The 23,496-nt window shown below is 38.7% G+C and overlaps 1 protein-coding gene across 4 annotated transcripts in view; it reads left to right on the top strand.

Moving 5' to 3' along the window:
• EFCAB11 (EF-hand calcium binding domain 11) overlaps positions 1 to 23,496 on the top strand; it is a 118,342-nt gene that overhangs the window by 40,135 nt on the left and 54,711 nt on the right. Inside the window, exon 6 of one of the 4 annotated variants that reach the window (XM_039883996.1) lies at positions 14,013 to 14,141. The exons of 2 other annotated variants lie outside the window; for them this stretch is intronic. In XM_039883996.1, coding sequence (XP_039739930.1) covers positions 14,013 to 14,139 — 127 coding nt within the window. In that variant the 3' untranslated portion in view covers positions 14,140 to 14,141. Of the gene's footprint in view, positions 1 to 9,754; positions 10,649 to 14,012; positions 14,142 to 23,496 lie in introns of those variants that run through there. One more of the 4 variants, XM_039884001.1, reaches the window with a different exon arrangement.

Raw genomic sequence — 23,496 nt, 5'->3', positions numbered from 1 at the left:
ATGGTCTTGAAAGTAGATGATAAATCATGATTATTTACATGCCCTAATTCTAAAATTCTGGTTTGTCTCTTATAATTTTCTGAGCATAATCCAAAGCTAACATTGATTTTTTAAATGCTAATATTTTCACAAGTCTAAGTTTTTAAAAACCTTGTGTTCTTGGTTTGCAAACTGAATTTTCCTTCCCTTTTACTCTTTCCCATGATATGGAAACAAGCTCCATATTTGCCAAATAGCAAAAGAGCCTTTATTTGACAGTGTATATTTCACTTTTGTGCCACTGCTGTATCCAGGTAACATTTTCTTTCATAGAAAATGACAGTGTCTTCCAGGAGTGAGTGAGTGTGTGTGTGTGTGTGTTTTCATATGCATGAAGTTTTAAAAATGAAACTTCATCTCAGACAGAATGATCTTTGGTTTTATAAAAGTGGAATATTTTTTATGGTTCTGGGGTTGTTCATCATTTTAAAACCTATTAGTCGTAGCGGGTCAGCTTGAGAAATGAGGAGTTTTACATCTAACTTAGACAAAATATATCACGATAGTTGGATTTGAAAACTGCCAGTGAAATTGTGTTCGAATGATTCTCAAATTTGTTTTTTAAGGGAGAGCTTTCTCCTTTATATGTGTATTCAGTAAAATAGAGTTATTCAAATTCTAGGAGACATGTAGGAGCGTCAGATTCACGCATTACGCAGATATTGCTCTGTTTGTGGGGCTTTTACTCCTAATGACTGACCTAATGTGTTCTGTCTCCTTTTTCTGGCTGAGAGAAGGAATTCTATTTCATAGGCATTTTATTCAGTAATATGTTCATATTGCATTTCACCTCTTACTATTTCTCAGAATACAAGAATACCTGTGACATATTGAGATAGCTCATATCATTGCTGGAAAAGTACATGGTAATTTGGATAGAAAAAATAATGAAATAGCTTTAGCAACAGAATATAATTAAATTAGGGCCTAGTGTAAAAATAGTGAAAGGATTTATTTTTAGTTTTTAATGGATCAGATCAGTGTGATTAAAATATGTAAATTAAATAACAGCATTCACTTCAGTGATCTTCTCAGTGACATCAGCTCTCTCTAAAAGTTATAAGTATTCCATTTTCTTCTACTCTCCCCCATTTTAAGTAAACCCAGTATGAAAGGTTTTGAATTTGCTAAAATAGGGAATGCATTTTTTTACAGTCGTAGAAGCCTTACAATTGAGGAATTTGACATCGAGTAGGCATATATTTATTAATCCATTCAGTAAATGGTTTCTGAGCACCTACTGTGTAGCTGGAACCTTTCTGGATGCTGAGGCTAGAGCCATGAAAAAAGTAAACAAGATCCCTGCTCTCAAGAAGTTCAAGTTCAGTTGTAAGAAGGTAGACAATAAGTGCGTGAACAGGTTAGCTTCAGATAGCATTATTAGCTGCTATAAAGAAAGTAAACCAGAACAAATGAGAGAATGAATGGGAGGGGAGGTTAGGGAAGGCATTTTTGAGAGGTGACCTTTGAATAAGACCTACATGATGTGAAGCTGACTGCCGTCTGGGAGAAGAGCCACCCAGAAAGAGGAAAAGCAGTTGAAAAGGCTCTAGTGTGAGTATAAGCTTGGCAGGATTGAGGAATGAAAAAGAAAACCAGAAGGTGAATTGCAGTGAGTGAGAGGAAGAGCTAAGGTGAGATTGGAAAGGTCAACAGGGGCATGACGATGCATTAGTCATGGATGCCACCCATATTACATATTGTATATTATGTCATATATTTCATACCATATTTATGTTGTATTAATATTAATTATGTAACCTTCTATAATGTTGCAGATATCGTAAACAGGAAGATGAAGGGTTAAAGACAGACGTTAGGATCCTCAAGATGTGTAGGTTTTCTGAGCATTCCCAGTACACAGTCATGTTAGTGGGTTGTAGTATCCTTTCTTGGAACCCCACCATCTTTCCATATTTGATTTTAATTATCAGTTAAATTCAGTTCAAAAAATATTTCTTGAGCCCATGCTGGGTCCAAGAAACTGATGAGTCTGCTGGGCTGTTGTAGACGGATGCAGCAGAAAATGTGACAGACTTTGGAGACTTTCCTAGATTCTATCTATCATTTCAATCAGGGGTCAGCTACCTTTTCTAACATCTTATTCATCCTTAGGTTACATATTGTAAAATGGTATTAAGGACCAAATATCTAAATGTCAGTGATTTGTAATGGTAGGTAGTCTTCAGTTGTTCCTCTTCATTGGAGACACAAGACATGAAAAAATAATTTTGAGGCCTGTGTATGCATCAGTCCAAAAAGGATTTATCATTTGAATACCTCTCTTCTGGAGGAAGGAAGTTGTTAAAAATTAACAATTTAATAAAATGCACAAAAGCTTTAAAAATATTCTTTTGAATGAAGCAACACAGATTTGTAGACTGTCCTATTATTATGGTTATGACGCAAGGTGTCCGATTTCGATGAGGGAATCAAGAAATGACATAGACTATCTCCTTTCTGTGTGTTTTCAGACCATATGTCGTCATAATATACTGACTTAAAATTTCCACTGAATTAAACTTTCAAATGATTTATAAGACATTGAAATGCATTACTAAGAGCACTTATTGAAACTTCCTTCAGAGATAATTAGTAAAAAGATTTTGTTATTTAAAAAAAGGCAATAGTTTAGGTTTCATCCTGGCAAAAGTAAGTTCTAGAAGCCTCTCTCTGATTTGCTGCTAGTAATTCCACTCTTTTGATGCCTGTTTTGCTTTATTCTTCCTAACTCTCCCTGATTCTATTGTTTAATAGGTTTTACTCCTGTTTAGAATAAAACCGTGGAAGCCAGCGCTACATTTAATATCTCTCTCCAGGCACAGCCAATGCCTCTTCCCACTGGCCTTGTTCCCGGGGTTCTGGAAAAGAGCTGACAGGGCCTGAGTGTGGCAGGACACATGGCTCGCATAGCTTTTGCAGCTCTGCTGTTTTTCTGTACATACGTGTGTGTGTGCACGTGTGTGTGTATAGATATATGAAATATTGAAGGCAGGGGGAAGAAATCCATACATGTTCCTCCCAGATTAAGAAACAAAACATTCATTCCAAACACTGTTCAAGCCCCTGGGTACCACTGCCTGATTGCCTTTCTCTTCCTCTGCCCCAGAGAGAATTGCTATCCTGAATTTTTAAAATCATTCATGTGTATCTTTATATTTTGTGACACAGGTTTATGTATTTTAGATAATACATAGTATTATTTTGTATATTTTTAAACCTCATATACATGCAAATTGCTTATTCTCGTATCATATTTTTAAGACTTGTCCATCTTAATATGCATATCTTTCTTTTATTTTCCCTGGTGTATAATGTTCTGTTAGGGTTTAAGGGGGCACAATAACTAGCACTCTCTTTTAACCGTCTAGAATAAATTGAGAAATAGACATGTAAGAGAGTAGTGGATAAAAATATCAGCTTTATTTGTGAGATGGCTCTATTGGAGGGGTGGGCTTGCTAAACACAGTCAGAGTTAAATAGATTTATTCTTCTAGTCACAGGCTGTGTAGTTAGCCTGGGACTCCCCCCATGAAGGGTGTCCTTGTAACATGGAGCAGAGCACTGTATATGCCCCCCCAAAGTCAGGTGGCCCTTGTGAAGAAAAGGAGGAGGGGGCACTAATTATATAACTCATGCTTCTAGGAGGAATGGGTAAGGAGGTGGCAAGAGGCTGGGAATATTACTCCAGAAGAGGTTCCTCTGCGAGGAAATATAGACAGAGAAAGGGAAGTTTTTCTTGGAACAGTTTTTTTCCATCAAGTATCCCATAATTTATATATCATTCTCCTATTGATGAACTCATTTATTGTTATCGCAAATGGTGCTGCAGTGACTATTCTTGTCTACAAATGGAAGAGAGTCTGCAGGGCACATGTACATAGGAGTGGCATGGAAGGGTCGTAGCTGAGTATGTAGCTGAGTACGTAGCAACGTGACTTGCCTCCTAAGTGGTCTTTCACATTCTCACTTACAGTGCATTAGAATTCTTTTCCATCTGTATTCTCAACACTTACTGTCAAACTCTTTTGGTTTTGCCAATCTGCTGGGTATAAAATGGTATCTTATTGTCATTTTAATTTCCCTGATTACTAGTAAAGTTCAGCGTTATGTCTGCTAGCTGTTTGGGTTACCTGTTCTGTCAATTTCCTACTCATATTATTGGCTTGCATAAAAATATTGAGTTCTCTGTTTTTTTAATATTGATTTATAGGGGTTCTTTATGTACTCTGGATACTAGTCCTTTCTCATTTATGAGTCACAAAACATCTTTTCATTTTTTAAAATAGGGTAACTCTCGACAAATATCTGAGATACACACAAATAATTTGGAAATATCATGTCCTTTTATAAATATCCCCCCCCCGAGAGGTTTTAGAGAGAACTTTAGAAAAGAGAAAGTATAGGATTCTTCAACATGTCCAAAGTCTAAAATTATGTAGAGAATGTGAAGGATCATTTGAGCATAGTAATTAGAGGGTCTACCTTGTGATTTTTCTGCCTGTTAGAATGTTCATATTATCCTTGAATAATTGCTAATCTTTCTTTCCTGTATTAGACTAGGCAGTTTGAACAATATTTCCGCAAGATTTATTTTACTTTTCAAATTCTTCGGCATTATAGAATTTAATGCTTAATGTTTAAACCATAATGCTTAAATTAATGAGTTTTGGTTTCAGTGCAGTCGCACGAAAAGGCTATACCGCAAAACACCTCTGATCTACCAAAAAGCAGATTTATCCACCACTTGGAAACTCTTTTATGTGTAATAAAACTTTCTCATTTTAACAAGTTCCGTGGTAATGTTGTATTGCCACTTCATTCTCTCCTCAGAGCTTCTGGACATTATCATCGAAAGGCTTAAGTACTAAATGATTTTGCTAATTCTTGATACGAACAGTTTCTTACAGAGTCATAGACTTTCACCAGTAAGAATATCCTTAAAGAGCAATTGGTACAGTCTCTTACTTTACTCATGTGACACGTGTGAGGTTAAATGACCTGCCCAAGGTCAAACACATGGGCGGCACAGATCAAGATTAGGATTCAGGTCTCGGCCTTGTCACAGTGTGCTCTCCATGGTGATGGCGTCTTAGACCATTCAGGCTGCTGTAACAAAGTACCATAGACCCCGTGGCTTAAGAAGCAGAAATTTATTTCTCACAGTCCTGGAGGCTGGGAAGTCCAAGGTCTAGGTGCTGACAGACTAGATGTCTGGTGAGGACCCGCTTCCTGGTTCAAAGACAGCCGTCTTCTTGATGTATCCTTGCATAGTGGAAGACACCAGGGAGCTCTGTGGGTCCCTTTTATAAGGGCACTAATCCTTATAATCCATTCTTGTGACCTAAGCAACTTGCAAAGATTCCACCTTCCAAATGCCATCACTTGGGGGGTTAGATTTCAATACATGAATTTTGAGGGAACACAAACATTCGGTCTATAGCAAACGGATTAAGAAGCATAGCTTCATCCTCTGTTTTTATCATGGTGTGTATTTTACAGCTAGATATCCTTGACTGACAGGTTTCAGTGCATTTGGCTTTTTGTCGCTGGCATCTTTTTAGTTTCTTAGTACTGAAGGAACTATTTACAATATTTCCTTAAATTAGCTTTATGGTAGTAATGTATACTATTTTCCTTCCTTATTTTCAACTGGTGTTTACATGCTAGTCTTTCTAACAGGTTATATAAATAAGTTAAATGTTATGGTAAATTATTCCAAAATGGCATATTAACAGTTTGCATAAATTAAAACTATACTGCAATAGTTTGAATCAGATTGTAGCAAGATGTAAATTTGTAAATGTGTGCAGTTAAGTTTTTAAATAGAATTTTTTCATGCATAGCTATCATTTATTTATTAGTGTGTTTAACATTACAATGACTACATTTAATCCAAGAATTAAAATACCACCATTAACTCACATGTACCCACGTGCTCCTCTATCCTGTCTTCCTGCTTTTCTCCTTTAGGAACCACTATTCAGAATTCAGTGATTATTGTTTCCTTGCTTTAAAAATATGTGCATACATGCATGCAAACATACGCACACAAGTACATGCAAACACGCACACACACGCCTGTGTATTTCCCTAATGTTTCACCTTTCTCATTTTAAAACTATAAAATTGAGTGTCAGATGTATGTAGTCTTTTGTGACTTACTTTTTTTCAATCAATGTTTCTCATATTTATCTCTGTTTTGTATATAATTATAATTTACTCATTTTAAATGTATATAACATTCCACTATATGACGTTACCGTAAATTATTCTGTTGATGGGCATTTAGTTTTTATTCTTCCCAGTTCCATTTGTTTTTGCTATTACTGATAATACTGTATGAACAGTCTTTTATCGTGACTCCTGGTACACGTGTACAAGTGTTTTCTCATAGATATGTACTTAGGAGTGGAATTCTTGGGTTATAATGTATGCAAGTGTTTACTTAGATAGTGCCAAATAACATTTCTAAATCATTTGTATTAGTTTGCACACCCACTGGTCTGTGTTGAACAAGCCCCGAATGTTGACTCCTGGCTCCTTCTCCTGTGAAGCCACCAACCGATATGCCAGTGCAGACATGGACGCTCACCCTCGGGGCAAAAGTGGCCGACTTCCCACTAACAGTTAGTGTCTCGCCTCTTGGGGTTTGCCCTACCCCGAGAATATGGTCTGGCCCCACTATCTTTTTAACTCAGTGCTTTTAGGTAGCTTTGTTTTAGTGTCTTATCCAGCATTTTTGTCCCCAGTGGGGGAATCGATCTGACCATCTCCAAACAGAAACTCACATGAATTATTATATATTTTTTCTCTCAAACTTTTCTTTCTAAACTCTTTTTTCCAGATATTGATTTATTGGGCAGAACATTGGATTTATTAAGTGTTGGTAAAGACTAATCACTCATTTGTAAGTGATGTAGAAAATATGTAAAATTAGTGATGTGTTTCTAAAGTTTAGTGATTCTGGCATTTTGGTTGTGCTGTATTTTCTATTGCTATTTGAAGGACATGCCTAAGTATTTCTAACCACTTACTGTTCTTCTCTTGAATATCATTTAAATATTTATTTTCATGCACCTTAAAAGCATATTGTCAGGAAATAGTGATATAATTTAATGAATATGCCATTGAATCTCAACTTTTTAATTTCATCTGTTATTTATGAGAAGCAACAATACAATGCTTTCTGTTTTCATCGAGGTCTTACATTTAAAAATCACTTTTCTTGAACTTCAGGATTTATTTAAATGCACTGTTACTATATTTACACCTAGTATGAAATTAGTATTTTTCAGCGTACGAGTCGGCGCGTCCCCAGGACCACCACCAGGTTTGACGATTTGCTGTAAGGACTCAGCATATGATTGGACTTAAGGCTGTGATTTGTTATAGTGAAAGGAAGCGGAGCAAAATTAGCAGAAGGAAAGGCTCCTGGGGCGCAGGCCCGGGGAAGTCAGTGCAAGCTTCCAGGGACCCTCTGTCGGGGAGGCACACGGGATGTGCTTAATCCCCCCAGCGGCAAGTTATGACAACCCATGTGAGATGTTGCCAGCTCAGGAAGCTCGGTAGAGACTCGGTGCCGAGGGTTTTTGTGGTATGATCATGTAGGCAGTCTCTGCCTGGCACGTAGCAAAAGTCCAGACTCCCAGAAGGGAAGCAGTGGTGCCACATAAATCGTGCTACATAGTCTTAGGCACAATGATCCATTCTTATGAGTTAATAGTGGAAAACTTCCAGAAAACCAAGTTCTCAGATGCCAGCCAAGGACCATCTTTGTAAGCAGGATGGCTGTCAGGGCTGCAGTGTGGATTCTTTTCCACACATGGAATTATGGCTAAAGTTTTTAAAGCACTTACTATATGGCAAGAACTGTTTTTTATTTATTTCATCCTCACAATAATCATTTCATAAATGATAAACTGAGACACAGAGGGGTTAAGAAACTTGTCCAAGATTGCACAGCTAATTAATAGTAAATCAAGATTCAAACTCAGGCTTCAGAATCCATGATTTATCAAATGCTTTATTGATATATTTTTTTTTCATTTTTTCCCACCTCTTGGATAGGATGTTTTCATACGTTACCATAGAAGTGTGATTAAAAGAAATTGTCTTCATATAACCTCTTCTAATCTTGAGTGTTGTTTCATAGCTCATAATTTTCAAGTTTGGAAAATCATTCTAATTTTTGTATGCAAACCTTTCCTGATCTCACAGGCTTTTCCCAGCCTGTCTGTTTCTGGATTAGAGGAGCTGAATTGTTTATTTCCATCTTCCTACAAGAAGGCTTGTCTGGTCTTTGACCACAATTTAGTTCCACTATTTTTTCTGAAACTTCTTTTGGTCTCTTCTAAGATAGAGCAATTAGAACTGCAAACACAGAGGGTATCACAGGACCATGGTTTACAAACAAAGACAGGACAGCATTTTCTGTTTTATTTCCTCCCTTGTAACTCTCATCATTGCGTTAGCCATATTGTCTGCCTCAGTGTATTGGACAGTGACGTAGGAAATGGTCTTTAAGTGCCCCTGGATGGCCATCTGGGATATAGATGATAACTAATATAGCTGGTAGAGCTTGCCTCTCTGCTGGTGTACTTTAGATTTTTTTTTTTTCCTGATTGAAATGGAGAGATCAACCATTTACTGTGTTCATTCCCAGGAAAATACATTATAGCTTCGAGAAAAGTTTGAGTATTAACACATGTGCTGAAATATGATACAGATGTTTAATGTCTTACTCTAATATTATTTTACTGTTCATAGTCACCTGTTTTGATCCCTGCCTAAGCTTGCTTGCTTCATTCCATAACACCTGTTCCCAAGAATATATTTACAGTCTGTTGTCTTTTCTTAATAGATGGTACATATGTTAGAAAAAGATTGATTTTTGCCAGTGTCATTCAGTAAATATCTTAAGGAGTCTTTGTTATTTTATTTTCAGTATTATTTTATTTCAGTATAATACCATAATACTGCTTTTATTTAAATACCATATAAGAAGACATGCTTTATGACTTAGGTATGATACTTATTTAAGTGTTCATGACTAGGAAACAAGTTATTTTTAGTTTATTTTTTTTAAAAAAAAAAGAATTGTAAAACTTTCAAACTACTGCCTGATGAAAAATGTCCTTGCATTTCTATAGGCTTGGAAAGCTTATGTCTAATCATTATGCTTAAGGGGTCCGGAACATCTAGTTGTCTGAGACATTTGCTATCTTCTATTCTTGGTCTCTGCATTTTTGGTTCCCTGTTTAAACATTGCATCATCAAAGAGGCCTTTCCTATCCAATGTGAGTTCATCGTATCTCCCCTCCCCCAACAGTAAATCTTTACTACCCGGTTTTATATCATTCGCAGCACTTACCAATCTCTGACATGATCTTTTGTCTTAGTTTATTCATTGCCCATTTCTCACACTTAACCAACTCTAAAGCTCCATGAGAGCATTGACGTCTGTTCTGTCTTGCTTACTTCTGGGTGTTCAGGTGAGCGAGCATAAAGCATCTGGTCATTTAGTTCTTGTTGAATCACTCAGTGAATTAATTTATTAAAGACTGCCAGAAAAAGAAGTTATTTACGTTAGATATGATCTTTGTCAAATCAAATGTTCATTGGGTTCCTTAAATCTTGAAGAGGATATCCAGACTGACCTTGGGTTTAGGTTGCAATAACTAAAAAGTTAATAATGTGTATATTTAATGTCTAGGCTTGATTAAGTCTTCTGATTCGTTGGGCTCTGAGGATTGTGTATCTGCCATAAACCATCAAATCTACAATAAACCAGGACTCCTGCCAAATTTCAAGATACCAAATACATACTTCCATCTTTCTGTGTCCATTGGAAATATTGTAAACACAGAAAAGTGTGGATAGTAATATAATGTAATGCTCGCATTTCAACTACCTAGCTTTATTCTGTCTTAACATTTGCCATATTTACTTTGGTTTTTTAAAGAATTAAAACATTACCTGCAGCGTTGAAAACACCTATGTATCCTGCTCTGATTCCTTAACCCTCTCTTCTCTGGAGAGAACCATGATGACCTATGTTTTGGTATTTATCAATCTTGTGCATGTTTTAATATGATTGCACAGGTATTTATTAATAAACAATGTAATATTTTGTTTTGCATGTTTAAGTGTTCTATACTTGGTATCGTATTGTTCGTAACCAGAACCTTGATTTTTTTCCCACCTAATTTAATAGTTTTTGAGAATTGTCATTTAGCTCTCAGTTTTCATCGCTATGTAAAATCGCACCGAAAGATAATTCTGCATTTTATTTATCTAGTTGCCTGTGGATGAACGTTTAAGTTGTTTTCTGTTATTCACTATTTCAATTGCTGCTGCAATGTTTTCTTGTACTTTGTTTGTACATATGTGTAAGAATTTCTTGAGGACAGTGCTTTACAATTTTTTTTCACCTTATTTCAGCCATAGACAATGAGAGTGTTTATAAAGCACATGTTGGTAAACAGAGAAGTTCCTTTAGGCTGAAAGCAAACTGCCTCCCTGACCAAGAAACTCTGGGGCTCAATACTCTGCCACGCCTGTAAAGTATCTGTGGCAGAGTTTGGGGAGCTGTGTGCTAGGGCAGTGGTCTTTGTAGTTTCCTAAAAGCATTCTTAAAAACTGTGTATTCTTAAAAACTTCCTTGTGCATTTTTACATTGGTAGCTAAAACTTCTCAAAGTAAGTTTAAATGGTTGCAAAGCATATAACTTCCAGAGAATTATAAATATTGACATTTAAAAATATAACATATCACTTTTAAATGTATCCAGTAGAATCTAAATACCATAGTGATTTGATACTTATCATTTTTCTTTCAAAAATATGTGAACAAGCTTTTAAAATGATGTGACAGATTCTTCTTTTACAATTTGAAATTTTACATCCTTTTTTTTTTTTGAACACCTATTTCTAGTTTTCTTCCTCGGCTAAGTTTTATCTTAATATAATTTTTTTTCATCTTTTTGGCTTTCACAAACAATATTTTTAAATTAGGTTTACTAAGGTCTAATTTACATATCATAGATTTCTTTGTTAATAGGTATACAGTCATTTGTGTTTTGACAGATACATACAGTGTGTAACCAGTACCACAATCCATATGTAAAGAATTTCTATCCCTTTCAATTCCCTCTCTCTACTCCCAGTATCTGGCACCACTGGTCTTGTTTCTGCCCCTATTCTATTGCCTTTTCCAGAATGTCATATAAATGGGATCATACGGTTTGTAATCTTTGGTATTGCGCTTTTTTTTTTCACTTCACAAAATGCATTTGAAATTCATCCACGTCGTTAACACGCATCAGCGGTTAGTTCCTTTTAACTGCCGAGTTGTATTCTGTTGTATGGATGTACCAGAGTTTGTTTATCCATTCAGCAGTTGATGGACATTTCGCTTGTTTTCGCTTGTGTGGGGCAATTACGAATAATGCTGCTATAAACATTTGTGTTCAGGTTTTTTGGATATTTGTCTGCATTTCTTTTGGAATAATAAGTGTGATTTCTGAGTCACGTGGCAGGTGTAGATTTTAATTTGATAGGAAACTGGCAAATGTTTTTTTCTGACGTGCCTGATCCATTTTGCATTCTCATTTGCAAAATGCGAGAGTACCAGTTGCTGCTCATTGTTGCCGGCACTTGGTATTGTTAAATTTTTAGTTTTGTTTTTGTTTTTAGCCATTTCTACTAGGTATATGGTGAATGGTATCTCATTGGGCTTTTAATTAGTACTTCCCTAATGACTGACTTAAATGATTGTTTCTTGTCCTCGTTTGCTATCCAAATCTCTTGTAATGAAGTATAGGTTCCAGCCTGTGACTTTTATTTTCCTTTTTTTAGCACTTCCTTTTAGAAACAGAAGTTTTTTATTTTGATGAAGTCCAATATATGAATTATTTTTATGATTCATGCTTTTTAAGAATCTTAGAAATCTTTGCCTAATGTAAGTGTGGTGGTTAATTTTATGAACATAGCTAGGCCACGATACCCAGTTATTGATCAAACACAAGTCTAGATGTTGCTGTGAAGATATTTTTAAGATGTGATTGACATTTAAATCAGTAGACTTTGAGTAAAGCGGGTTACCCTCCATAAAGTGAATGGGCTTCATCTAACCAGTTAAATGGCATAAGGGAAAAGACTGAGGTCCCCTGAGGAGGAAGGACTTCAGCCTCTAGGCTGCCTTTGGACTGGGAGACTGTACCATCAGCTCTTCCCTGGACTCTGTTATTTCGTATTGGTTTATTTTGTGCCAGAATCACACACTCTCTTAATTATATGGCTTTATAAGTTTTGATATCTAGTAGCGTAAGTCCTAGAGCTTTGTAATTTCTTCAGAATTTTCTTGATTGTTCTTAACTCATTGCATTTCTTTATAAATTTTCAAGTTCACATCTTTAACCACTATGTTCTACTGCCCCATAAGTAATATTACTTTTCATTTTAGTGAAATAGCCAAGGTAACCAAGCCGACTAACTCTAAAACCTGCACCTTAACTACCTGCCTCTCAATGAACTGAATTATAGACAGACATACCTGGCACATTTTTATCATTTGTTTTCTTTTAAATAATTAACATTTATTTTTTCCATTTTATTATTTAGTTCCCATTATTATTTTTCAACTTATTATAAACCATCTTCAAAAGAAAAGAAAAATGGAAGCAAATGATCAGTTTAGGATCAATTTGAAATACAGTAAGAAGCTCTGAGTATGAGGTCAGTTAATTTGAGCCCTTCATCTGGCTGAGCAGTTCGGTGTTCAGGAGAAGGGAGTCAGACAATAAATATTTTAAAAGCTATACTAGCAAAACTTAGAATAAATGGAAACTGAAAAATTATTAATAGGCCAGATGTGAGGAGAGGACATACTAAGATGAAAGTGTGCACCCATACATATGTCTGACGTTTCCGACAGAATAGCTTTGCTCCAGAGGGTTTCGATGTGATGAATTTTGCTTAACATTCTCCTGTAACATCCCTATTTTGAGAGAGAAGAAGAATCATCACTTTTCTCTTTTTATAATTAGAAAAAGCAAGACTGTATAAGATTATGGCCAGAGTGAGTCAAGCTGAGTATCAGGTAATCCTGAATCATAAACACGTCCACACTCTACTTAGAAATCATTATCTATAAGACTAGCAAGAGAAATGAGAGCCTATATGAGCTCAGCAGTGCAAGTTAGCCTACAAATTAGTTTTGGTAAAGGTGAAGTGTGCTCTTTGTGGTCTTCAAAAATATTTATTCAGACATATATATGAAAGAAAGTTTTGGTGTATGTAAGTAATTGAGGTGTTCATTTTTTCATTTTGTTGCTTAGTTTTTCGTGGGAACTTTTTTTTGGCAGCTTACCATAGCTAACTAAATTAAATGCATTAGCTCAGAAAAATAGAACACAGTTAAGTTTAGTAAGTAATATGGTTTATGGGATTATACCAAAGTTAATAATAGTATAATCACTAAAGTAAATAAATGAGATGAGGAAGAGTATAATAACAGTTGTTATGGTACTGAAAGGGACCAACATCTGGAACAGCAAAAGCGACAAAAAGGAAAATAATAGGAAGTGACCTAAATTTCATAAAAGCGATGTCTTTTTAATATCTTTAAATACAAACAAAATAAATAAGACAAAGACAGTAGACTAAAAAGAAAAATAGTCACATGATATGAGTGTGTCCACCAGAGCTTAACAGAAACAATGGAGAATAGGAAAACATGGGGCTAAATATTGAATACAATAGCTACTGAGTAATGATGAAAGGACGGGAAGATGGGAGAATGTGTTTTGGCAAAAAGAATGGGCACGAGAGAGCAGGAAGTACAGTTTAGGTCAATCCAAATGAGGAAAGGAATAGAGGAAAATAATGCCAAGTAGACAATGTCCAAGGTAATAATGTATATTCTAATGTTATGCACATTGCTTAGCAACAAAAATTTTGTTTTTAAAAAAGAATGAAAAAGGAAGTACAAAAACCAATTAAAAGAAGAAAGAAACATATGTCCTGTAAAGTCATCAGGTACAAGGTGAAAATGAGAAAAGCCAAGATGAAAAGTGAATTTAGATCTCAAAGAAGGTGAAGGTAAATATTCACATTTGTTAATTGTCTCTTAGGTCAATTTATAAAACAGTTAGACACTGAATTGTAATAACCATTATAATAACTGCCCAAAGTAGACATATTGATTGCCATCAAAAATGTACTTCATAGTCTATAGTCTATATAAAGCACTGAAAATGGATCTAGATATTCATATGTTTTAATATTTTAAGAAAACATATTTTAATTCAGTGTGATAAAAACAAATCTGTGAAAATGATTATTTTTAAAATGTGGTTTAGGAAGGCATTTGGCAGTGATTTCTATCTTTCATTTTCTTATTTTGGATATAGATTGTTGCTTTGCACATATCTAATACTTTATTTAAAATATTTGGACAGTAGGTAGCATCCAACATGTTTGTAAAGTTCAAAAGTACCTTTATGTAAATAATAGCTTCTAAAGGCCAGTAGACACATTTAAAAATAAGCAAATAAATCGCTTCATCCCATACTCAGCAGTGAAAATAGAACACATTTCCAGTATATGAATTTAGATTTGACCTTGTAAACACTGAAAGCAATACAAACCCCAGATACCACAGTTACCACAGGGTTTATCTGGTAAAAGAGTACTGTCTCAAAATATTCTTCAGAACCATCTTTTAGTATGTCCCAACTGCAAACTAGAACTTTTCTGTTATTCGAAATGGTGGTGTCTCCAAGTCTTTTCCCCAACCCCTGCAGTAAGCGATTGGCATTCTACTGAGTTGGAATGAAAGCACAAATTTAATTACAAACACAGAAACAATGGAACAAAAAATGATAATAATCAGGCTCTTTTTATTACTGAGTTTTGGGACCTGGATGTTGTTACTCAAGATATAGCATCACAGTGCTTCCTGCCAATTAGAGTTCTTCCTGGTTTCTGTTTTGAGAGGTAAATTCTCTCGGAATAGTTACTCAGTATCTTAATATATGAAGGGGTACCTTTTAAGATACTCTGTTTTTGTGATAGTACTTAGAATTTGTTTGTGTTACATGCTGTTGAATCAGCTCCGACTCTAGGCAACCCTGTGGATGAGTGACGTCCACAATACCCTGTCCTTCACAGCCCTAGAATTTACCCACTGCTAAAGCTGAGTGCTTTTATTAAAGCAGCAGATCAAAACAAGTGCCATACCCTCTTCTAGAGTAAAACACAATATCATTAGATCTGAGACATCATTGATTCTAGGTCACCATCATATTATGTGCCACTAATGAAAGAAAAAATTTTGCCCATTAAACTATGACACAATGTTAAGGTACCAATAACCGTAAGATGCATCACAATTTTAGAGATTTTAAATTATGGGAAAGATATCCTGAGAATCAATGAAATAAGATAACGTGCACGTTCACCTTAAGTCCAAACATATCATAGCTACCTTGATCTGCATTGTTTTCAGATTTCATAAATACTATCCTCAGCCAGTTTACTTTATTCTGCCTTTTAAACCCCTCTTTGGTCTCCTTATCCTATTTCCCTGGATATAACCTTGACGTCACTCAGGAATAGTGTTGGTCATCCACCTGGAGAGCTGGTCTCTGACCGTATCAATTACATTTACCTCCCTGCCCTATCCTAGTCTCGTGAGCGTGTAGAGACATCAGCCGTGGGTGCCCACTGGGCTAATCTCGTCTTATAAGCAGAACCTGAGCATCAGGGCATCACGACCTGGCTCTAGAGCCATGATCACTACACAGCCACAGTAGAGGTTGCATTCAGCATTGGTGGAGGTCCTTCTAGGTGCCTGGCATTGTGTGGGTACTGTGGGTTACAACACTGTAATATCTGCAGACAAGGAACTTGCAGCCTGGTGGGAGAGTAAATGTATAGAAAGGGACTAGAATTCACTTAACTTAGGGGATAAAGTTCTTCTCCACCTCCTTCTCAATTCACTGTTCCCCCCTTTTTTCAACCCAACTTACCCCTCCATAATATCAAATGAATGTAATCTACCTCACGTTGCAGAGAAGCCTGTGAGGAGTTATCCACGGACAGGCTCCCTCTCCCTGTGAGCGTGCTGTGAACAGGAATTGGCTGTGATCCAAATCAGCCCCTCTGCAATGGGTGCAGGAACAACTCGTTGTAAGGATGATGTTTGGTTGAGCCTTAGAGAACATGTCCAAGAGGCCCGGCGCCCTCCGACCTTAGGATATGACCACCGCGGCCCCATCTGTTTCCTCCACCAGCAGCAGCACCACTGCTACTGACAGTAATAGAGCCTGTTCTGGGTCCTGCATCGCTTCCAGCTCCACTTCAGCCAAGCTTCTCGCAAGAGTAACCTGTGCTTGCTGTTTTCATTCACCTCCAGTCTTTCACTTCTCAATTTAGCGTGGCTTTCACCCCTGACAGTTCCAATGAATAATTCTGCGGAGCTCACTAATAATCTCTGAAGTGTCAAATTCAGTGGACGCTCTTCAGTCTCTGTCCTCTTTCAGCATTCCGCCTTGATGACCACTCCTTCTATGGGACACCCTTTTCCACTGGAGTCTGTGACAGTACTCGTTCTGGGGTTTGGTTCTACCCATAACAGCCATTGCTTTTCATCTCCTTCAGTGGATGGCCCCCTGCCTGCGTACCCCGCCCAACATTCTCCTCTTTTCCAGTATCCTTCCTCCGGGAGATTTCATTCCCTGCCCCACGTCCGTGTGGGGGAGTCCCGGTTCCATTCCTTTCTCCCAGTCTTGTTTTCTGTGTTCCACACCCATGTCTTCATTTCCTACTGACCACCCTTCTGGGTGTCTCCGCTGACCCCTCAGACACCACATGTTCTAAATGCTTTATATTATCTACTACCTCAGAACTGCTGAGATTTCTCTTTTCTCTTGTGTTACTTTTCTTGGTTCACGATATCACCATCTACCCAGTTACTCATTCCAGAATCACCTAAATCAACTTCTTTTCTTCACCACTTATAACCAACTGGTCACCAGGTTTTGTCTATTCTGCCACCCAAGTCGGTCTCAGGTTTTCCTCCTCACCGTCCTTGATCCATGCTGTTTTAGTTTCCCATAAGAAATACCACAAACTGAGTGGCTTAAATGACAGAAATTTATTCTCTTAGAATTCTGGAGGACAGAAGTCTGAGAGCAAGGTGTCAACAGGGTTGTTTTTTTCCGAGGCCTCTGTTCTCGGCTCGCAGATGGCCCTGTGTCTTCTCATGGTCTTCTCTCTGTGCGTCTGTGTTCTAATTTCCTCTTCTTAGAAGAACACCAGTCATATTGGATTAGGGCACACCCTAATGACCTCATTTTAGCTTAATTAACTCTTTAAAGGAGGTGCTAGGGGTTAGGACTTCAGCATGAATTTTAAGGAGACACAGTTCATTCTATAACATGTACCCTCATCATCTCCTTACTAGTGAATAGTGTGCTCTCCTAATTTGTTTTCCTACCTCCAGTATCACCTCCATTCTGACATATCCTCCATGCCACCATCCGAGAGATTATTCTGATTTCAAACACAAGCACATTACTCTCCTGCTTAAAAGTCTTTAATGGCTCCCAAAGACATTGAGGATAACATCCAACTTCCTTCAGATGGCACATTCATGGTCCGCCACCTTCCTGCTCACACTGCGCACCAGCCGTTCCGAAATACTCGAGGTTCCCTGAAGGTCTCAGACCTGCACCTCTATGCCTTTCCACACATAGCATTTTGTATCTCGAACCTTCTTCACCTCCTTTTGTCTCACCAACCCTAAGTCACGTAAGACTCAGCAGAGGTCGCGCATTCTGCTGGAAGTCTCCCCTCACAGCGACCAGAAGGAAACATGGCAGACAGTACTAGTACAAACAGAGAGGAACTGTTAACCCATGACAAAGCATCTCTCTCAGATGGATGCAATAAAAAGAAAAGAATATGTTAAATTACGCTAGTTGTTACAGACTTTTCTCATTCTGTGGAGCCCCTGAAGCTTTCTTAAAGGACAGATTATAAAATTGACATCTTCCTTTCATCATTTCCTTAGCCAGCAGCTCAAGACGCAGCCCATCATGTTTAATCGCGTCCTAACTCCTTCCTAAGTCAGGATCCCTGTCCAGAGGCTTGTCATGAAGTCCAGAGCACTCACTCTCAGCCGTCTTTGTTCGTTAGCCCTGGACACACAGTCACAGTGCAGCTTTCCCCAGCTTCTCTGAAAAAAATGAGCACAAATTACAAGAAATTCAGTACAAATTGTGAGATGTCCGTACATTAGTCGCGACATGGGAAATCTGATGCGGTCAGCGGGGAAAGGTGTAAATTGCAGGATACTAGAAAGGGGAGTTCAGTCTGTTAGTAATGCAAGGAATATGATGGATTTAAAGAAAAGGTACAAATTACAGGGTAATATAAAGAAGAGGTCAGTACATTAGTAACATGGGAAAACTGACAATTTGGGAGGAAAAGGTGCAAATTGTAGGATAATGTAAAGTAGGGGCTTAACTGTGAAGATGAGCTTCCATCAGCCCGAGGAGGCTTGATGGTCATGCAGACACTGGCTGGAACTTCCTCACAGCGGATCTTCACGTCTGTTAGAATCATTCATTAAATTCCAAGCTAATATCACAGAGCAAAATTATCGTTCTTGTCTAACAGAGGTAAAAACTGAGTCAGAAAGATTCCCTCAAAAGTTCTGAAGCCTGAACCCAGAAACCTCATATTTGTCAACTCTAACAAATAAACACACACCTTTTGCTGCACTCAGACACATTCCTCCAAGAGGCTGTGGAAATCTGACTGTCATTTCTGGGTTCGAGATAGAATTTTAAACAATTATATGATTTAAAAAAATTTAATGAAAATTTTGAAGAATGACAGATGATGGGAGACTGTGGGGACCCCACGGACCTCTTTTGTTTCTGTGCATCTCATGAGTGAGGCACCGACTGCCCTCTGTTCCAGAATATCTTTTCAAGGATGTTTGTCCAGTGGCCAGCCCTGGGAGACACAGGTAGTGAGTGTCTCCCTCCAGAACAAAAGGCAGGCATGCTTGCCAACCATTTTAAAAGATCTGGGGTCCCTAACTCAAGTTCTTCTTCTACAAGACAACCCTCTATAGGTGCAGGCATCTCTATGGACCCAACTGCATCACCTCACAGAATCTAGGGGTACAGGGAGCTGACAAAAATGTGCTGACCCTCATGCAGCGTGTGTCATGAGCAAAGAAGTCCTTGGTCTATGCTCCAGTAGTCCCAGGTCTTCGGCCACCGCCCATAAGGCCACAGGATACCTCGGTAACTTGCGAGGGGACTGAATTCTCAGATTCTTCCCAGCTCTTAACAGTTTTATCGATGAGAACGAGTTGCCGATAGTGACATGGCTTTCTGGAAGAAAGATGAGGAAATCATGGTCCCTAACAGGATTTGAAGGAAGTCCATGAGGACTAGTGATGAATATGCTGACCAAAGTATACAGTCAACCAGACAGTGACAGCCCTCCGCTCTGTTACTTGTTAATGGAGAGGACTCAGGGAGGGAGTTGCAGTAGATGCCAGGACAGCATCCGGGTTGTCGTGACTCTCCTCCAGGCACGAGGACTTCCTCGCCAGTGTGGCAGTCAGCCTCAAGTTCACCCTGTTCTAATGACTGGTACAAAGATTCCTGTCGGGTGGGCGGAAAGTTTTCATTCCATTTCAGATAGAAGCTGTGTAGATAAACACCTATACTTAGAGAGAATGAAGGGACAGTTGCGACTGCTATGTGTGGAGACCAGGAGAATTCTTAGAACTTTGGTTGGTTCTCTTGGGAGAGGGGGAGCCGGGCAGGCACCTAATGCTTGCGAAGGAAGAACAGCAACAGCTGACCCAGCTTCTGGCTGTCCCCGCGTACACTCTATGCTGGGAACTTTAGATCCGCTTGGAGATAAGGTCTCAACGTTTTTGCAGTGTTTAGCCAGACTAAACAGTATACACGTCAAGGTCCACATTTGGAAAATAATTGTTTGGAAAAGAAAAGGGATGATACATTCAGATTCAGGAGAGTGATTACTTCCGAAGGTGAGGCACAAGGCCGGGATCAGGACGGGGCATACAGGTATCTACAATCATATTTGTCACTTCCTAGTTCTTGAGTTGGGGGTAGGTTCCCAAGTTCTGGTTTTATGATCACACTTCATAACGTAGCTGTTGGTTATATATAGTCACTCTTTTGTATGTATCAACTATTACATAATAAATTTTTACTATCAGCTTTGAGAAATTTAGTTTATAATTAGAATTATTGAATTGCTACGAATTACATAACATCTGTTCAATTCCTATGTGGATTTTAGCAGAGTCTTCCCTTTAAGAACCCTAAATATCCAATGGGAAAATGGTATATCTACAAATCTTCATGCAAGAAATCCTGGAGAGAGTCATAGTTTGACCTTTCTTAGGTAGTAGATATGTCATGTAATTGTTGCAGTTTAAGAGCTCATATTCGCCTAAGCTAAGATTAATTTAAAAATTATTTTAGCTTGATGTCTAATTCTAGAGAGTTTATTTTCTTCATTCCTAAAAAACAAGCTATGAACATTTTCTATATTTATAATGCTGAGGGGCATTAGAGAAATTCGGGGAAATATTGTACGTACTCTGCCAACCTCACTGTCCATAGAGAATGGCATCTTACTTCCCCTCCTCATGCTGTCTGGTGTCTAGAGAGAGGGAAGGGTTCTTCACAGCCTTTCTCAAGTGACAGAACTCTAAGGAGAGTTTTGTGCTTTCTGTGTTCCCCAGGAATGACAGCTTGGCTCAAAACATTGCCCCCAGGAGTTGTCCAACCCTTAGCACATGTGGGAGGATAGCACGCTCCTTGGTCTACTTGACCTCGAGAGTCAAGACACTAGAGTCTTTGTGAGGTCATCCCTAGATGGTGGTCATCATACAACTAGCTAAAAGTTTTTGTCACCTACTAGAGACCGAACACTTTGGGTGCTTTGTTTCATTGACTTTTTACAGCCACCCAAGGTGGTGGTTATCACCACCTCCATTTTGTGTTGAAGCAGGGTGTAGGGAGAGGTGAAGGAACTTTTCACGTTCTCCTAGTCAGAATCCCAACTTGGTTCTGCAGGTTCTGAAACTCATGCTTTTAGCAACACCAGAGCCTTGTCGTTTAATCCATGAATTCTAACACCACATGAGTATATAGAGTTTTTTACCTAGTGGAAGGATGTGGCGTTGGGAGATAAGGTCTCAGACTTTACGTCGTAAGGATATGTGGGCCCCGCTCTGTGGCCTCCGGCAGGGAGACTGCTTCGGAGGTTGCCGAGAACCTGTTACCCCTCTTTTTAGTGAATTCCATACTTTTTCTTCTCACCCAAACTGTATCATCGATATCTGGGCGGTTAATGTTTTTGGATAAGCTGGATTTAATATTCCTCAAGTGTGAGGGGAAAGAACAAACGCAGGAGAGAGATTTTTATTTTGCTGAACATGGTTTTATTTCTCTAACATGCTGGAATGAGACCGAGCGTATATGCTTTTGTATCTGTAAGGAGGCCAGCAGGGTTTGAGTCGTGTTTTTGGTCTCTGGTAGTCTCGTGATTCGTATGAATGCCATCTTTCTCCTGATTTATAATTGATCCCTATGAGGGAAGTCAATTACTTCTTGTGAAATGGGCTTCAAAAGGCAGCATTTGAAGTGTCTTTATCCTTAGCTTGCAAATATATCTTTATTCAGCTACAGAAAAAATAAACAAATGTCTGACTTACGGAGCACTTAAAACAAGGAACTGCAGTATAAAGATAGCAGGAGGGCGCCGCCCCCGCCCACAGTAGATACCTCAGCTAGTAGCATCGTCCAAGACAAGTGCTCAGTGCTTGAGAATCTGGGGTGGAACCCCCAGTTGCAGTGTTTTCAGAAGAGCATTTTACAGAAGACGGTTCACTGCTTAGCTCTGTGGAGTACCTTAACCTGGCGCATACTTATACGGGCCTTATCTTGGTGGGGCTCGATGCAAAATTAATACCTCTTTCCTTGCCAGGGACACACAGTCTCCTATGTAATAACGGTTGAACTATAATGCATAATTTGAAATGCAGGCCACTCCGAATTACAAAATATATATATGAAGGTCTTAGAAGATGATCAAAAAGAAGCTTTGACTTTGGTTTAGTCCTTTTGGGTTTCTTCTTAGAGGCCAAGTTCCTCTATTCTGTGATCAGATTGCACACTGCTGATCTGTCAGTGAAACAGGTGTTTCTTGCACAGTGGTTATGGGCTTAGTTCAGAGTCTTCCCCTTTGGAAGAAATGAAGAAATGATAGTCTTCTAGCCAAGAGCAGATTGGGTTCCAAAGTTGGAGAAAGTCGAATCTGGACCTGGAATGTAATGCCCTGATAATATAATCAAAGGATGCTGACTTTCCCAGGCCAAGCCCACCAGATATCTTTAATCCTTTATGGTTGAGTCATACCCTAATGCCTGTGGGCCCCGTTACTGTTACAATGCAGAGAGAGAAGAAGCGGGAGCCTTTGTAGGCTCTAGGCTCACCCTTTCTTCAGTGCTCTCCTACCTCACAGGTCCCCATGTCCCTATCGCACTGCTCGCAAATCATTAGCTGCTGCTTCCCCCTCTCCCCACTCCATCAAAACTCTCATTTCTTCTGTATTGAAAGAAAATACTTATTAAATGCTTGTTAAATCAAACAAGTATCAATTATTCAGGGCATAGAATGCAGTGAAATGAGAGATTAAGACAGAGCAAGAGAATTTGTGTTGGGGCAGGAGGGTCACCATGGAGACAGGACAGCCCCATATGGAGCTCGTTCCCTGGGGACAGCTCTCCCCTAAGCCAGCCCTGCTTTCCATCCCTTCTTTCCTTGCGCTGCTTCCGAACTTATCAGTTCTAGAAAGGGCCAAATGTTGATGTCGTGAGACAGCAGTAGGAGCTCCACTGGTGGAGGTGAGTTTTGGGGAGAGCGTGGGGAAGACTGGGGCGTTGTTGGACATCGATGACCAGTTGTAGGCGTGAGTTGTGCATAAGCCAGCCAGTGTGAGGCATGGACACTGGCCTAGGGAAGGAGCCAGGTATCTATCTCAGTAAATAGAGAGCACGAGGCATGAAATCATTAAGCAAATTCAGGCCCTGTAAACTGGTGACAAGCAAGTAGCCCTGCTCCTGCCTTCCTGCTTGGGCTCAGTCAAGTCAGGAAAGAAGACTTAGGTAAACAATCACACTGAAACTAGATCATCACAAATCTCTCTACCTGCTCGTTAGAAAAGCAAAGGGTATCATGACTGATTATAACTGGGGCCCTGAATGAGGTGGGCGTTGGCCGACTTCTCTGAGAGAGATGTCGCAGCAAAGAACTGTAGGTCAAGTCAAGTCAGCCAGGTGAAGAAGGTGAGGGTGGCCAGGCCATGTGGAGAGCATCTCAGGCAAAAC

This window comes from Pteropus medius, unplaced genomic scaffold (assembly GCF_902729225.1).
Source record: "Pteropus medius unplaced genomic scaffold, Ma_sr-lr_union100, whole genome shotgun sequence".
NCBI lineage: Eukaryota > Metazoa > Chordata > Mammalia > Chiroptera > Pteropodidae > Pteropus > Pteropus medius.
Note: the sequence above shows the minus strand (reverse complement) of the source record. Positions and strands in the feature narration are given on the sequence as shown.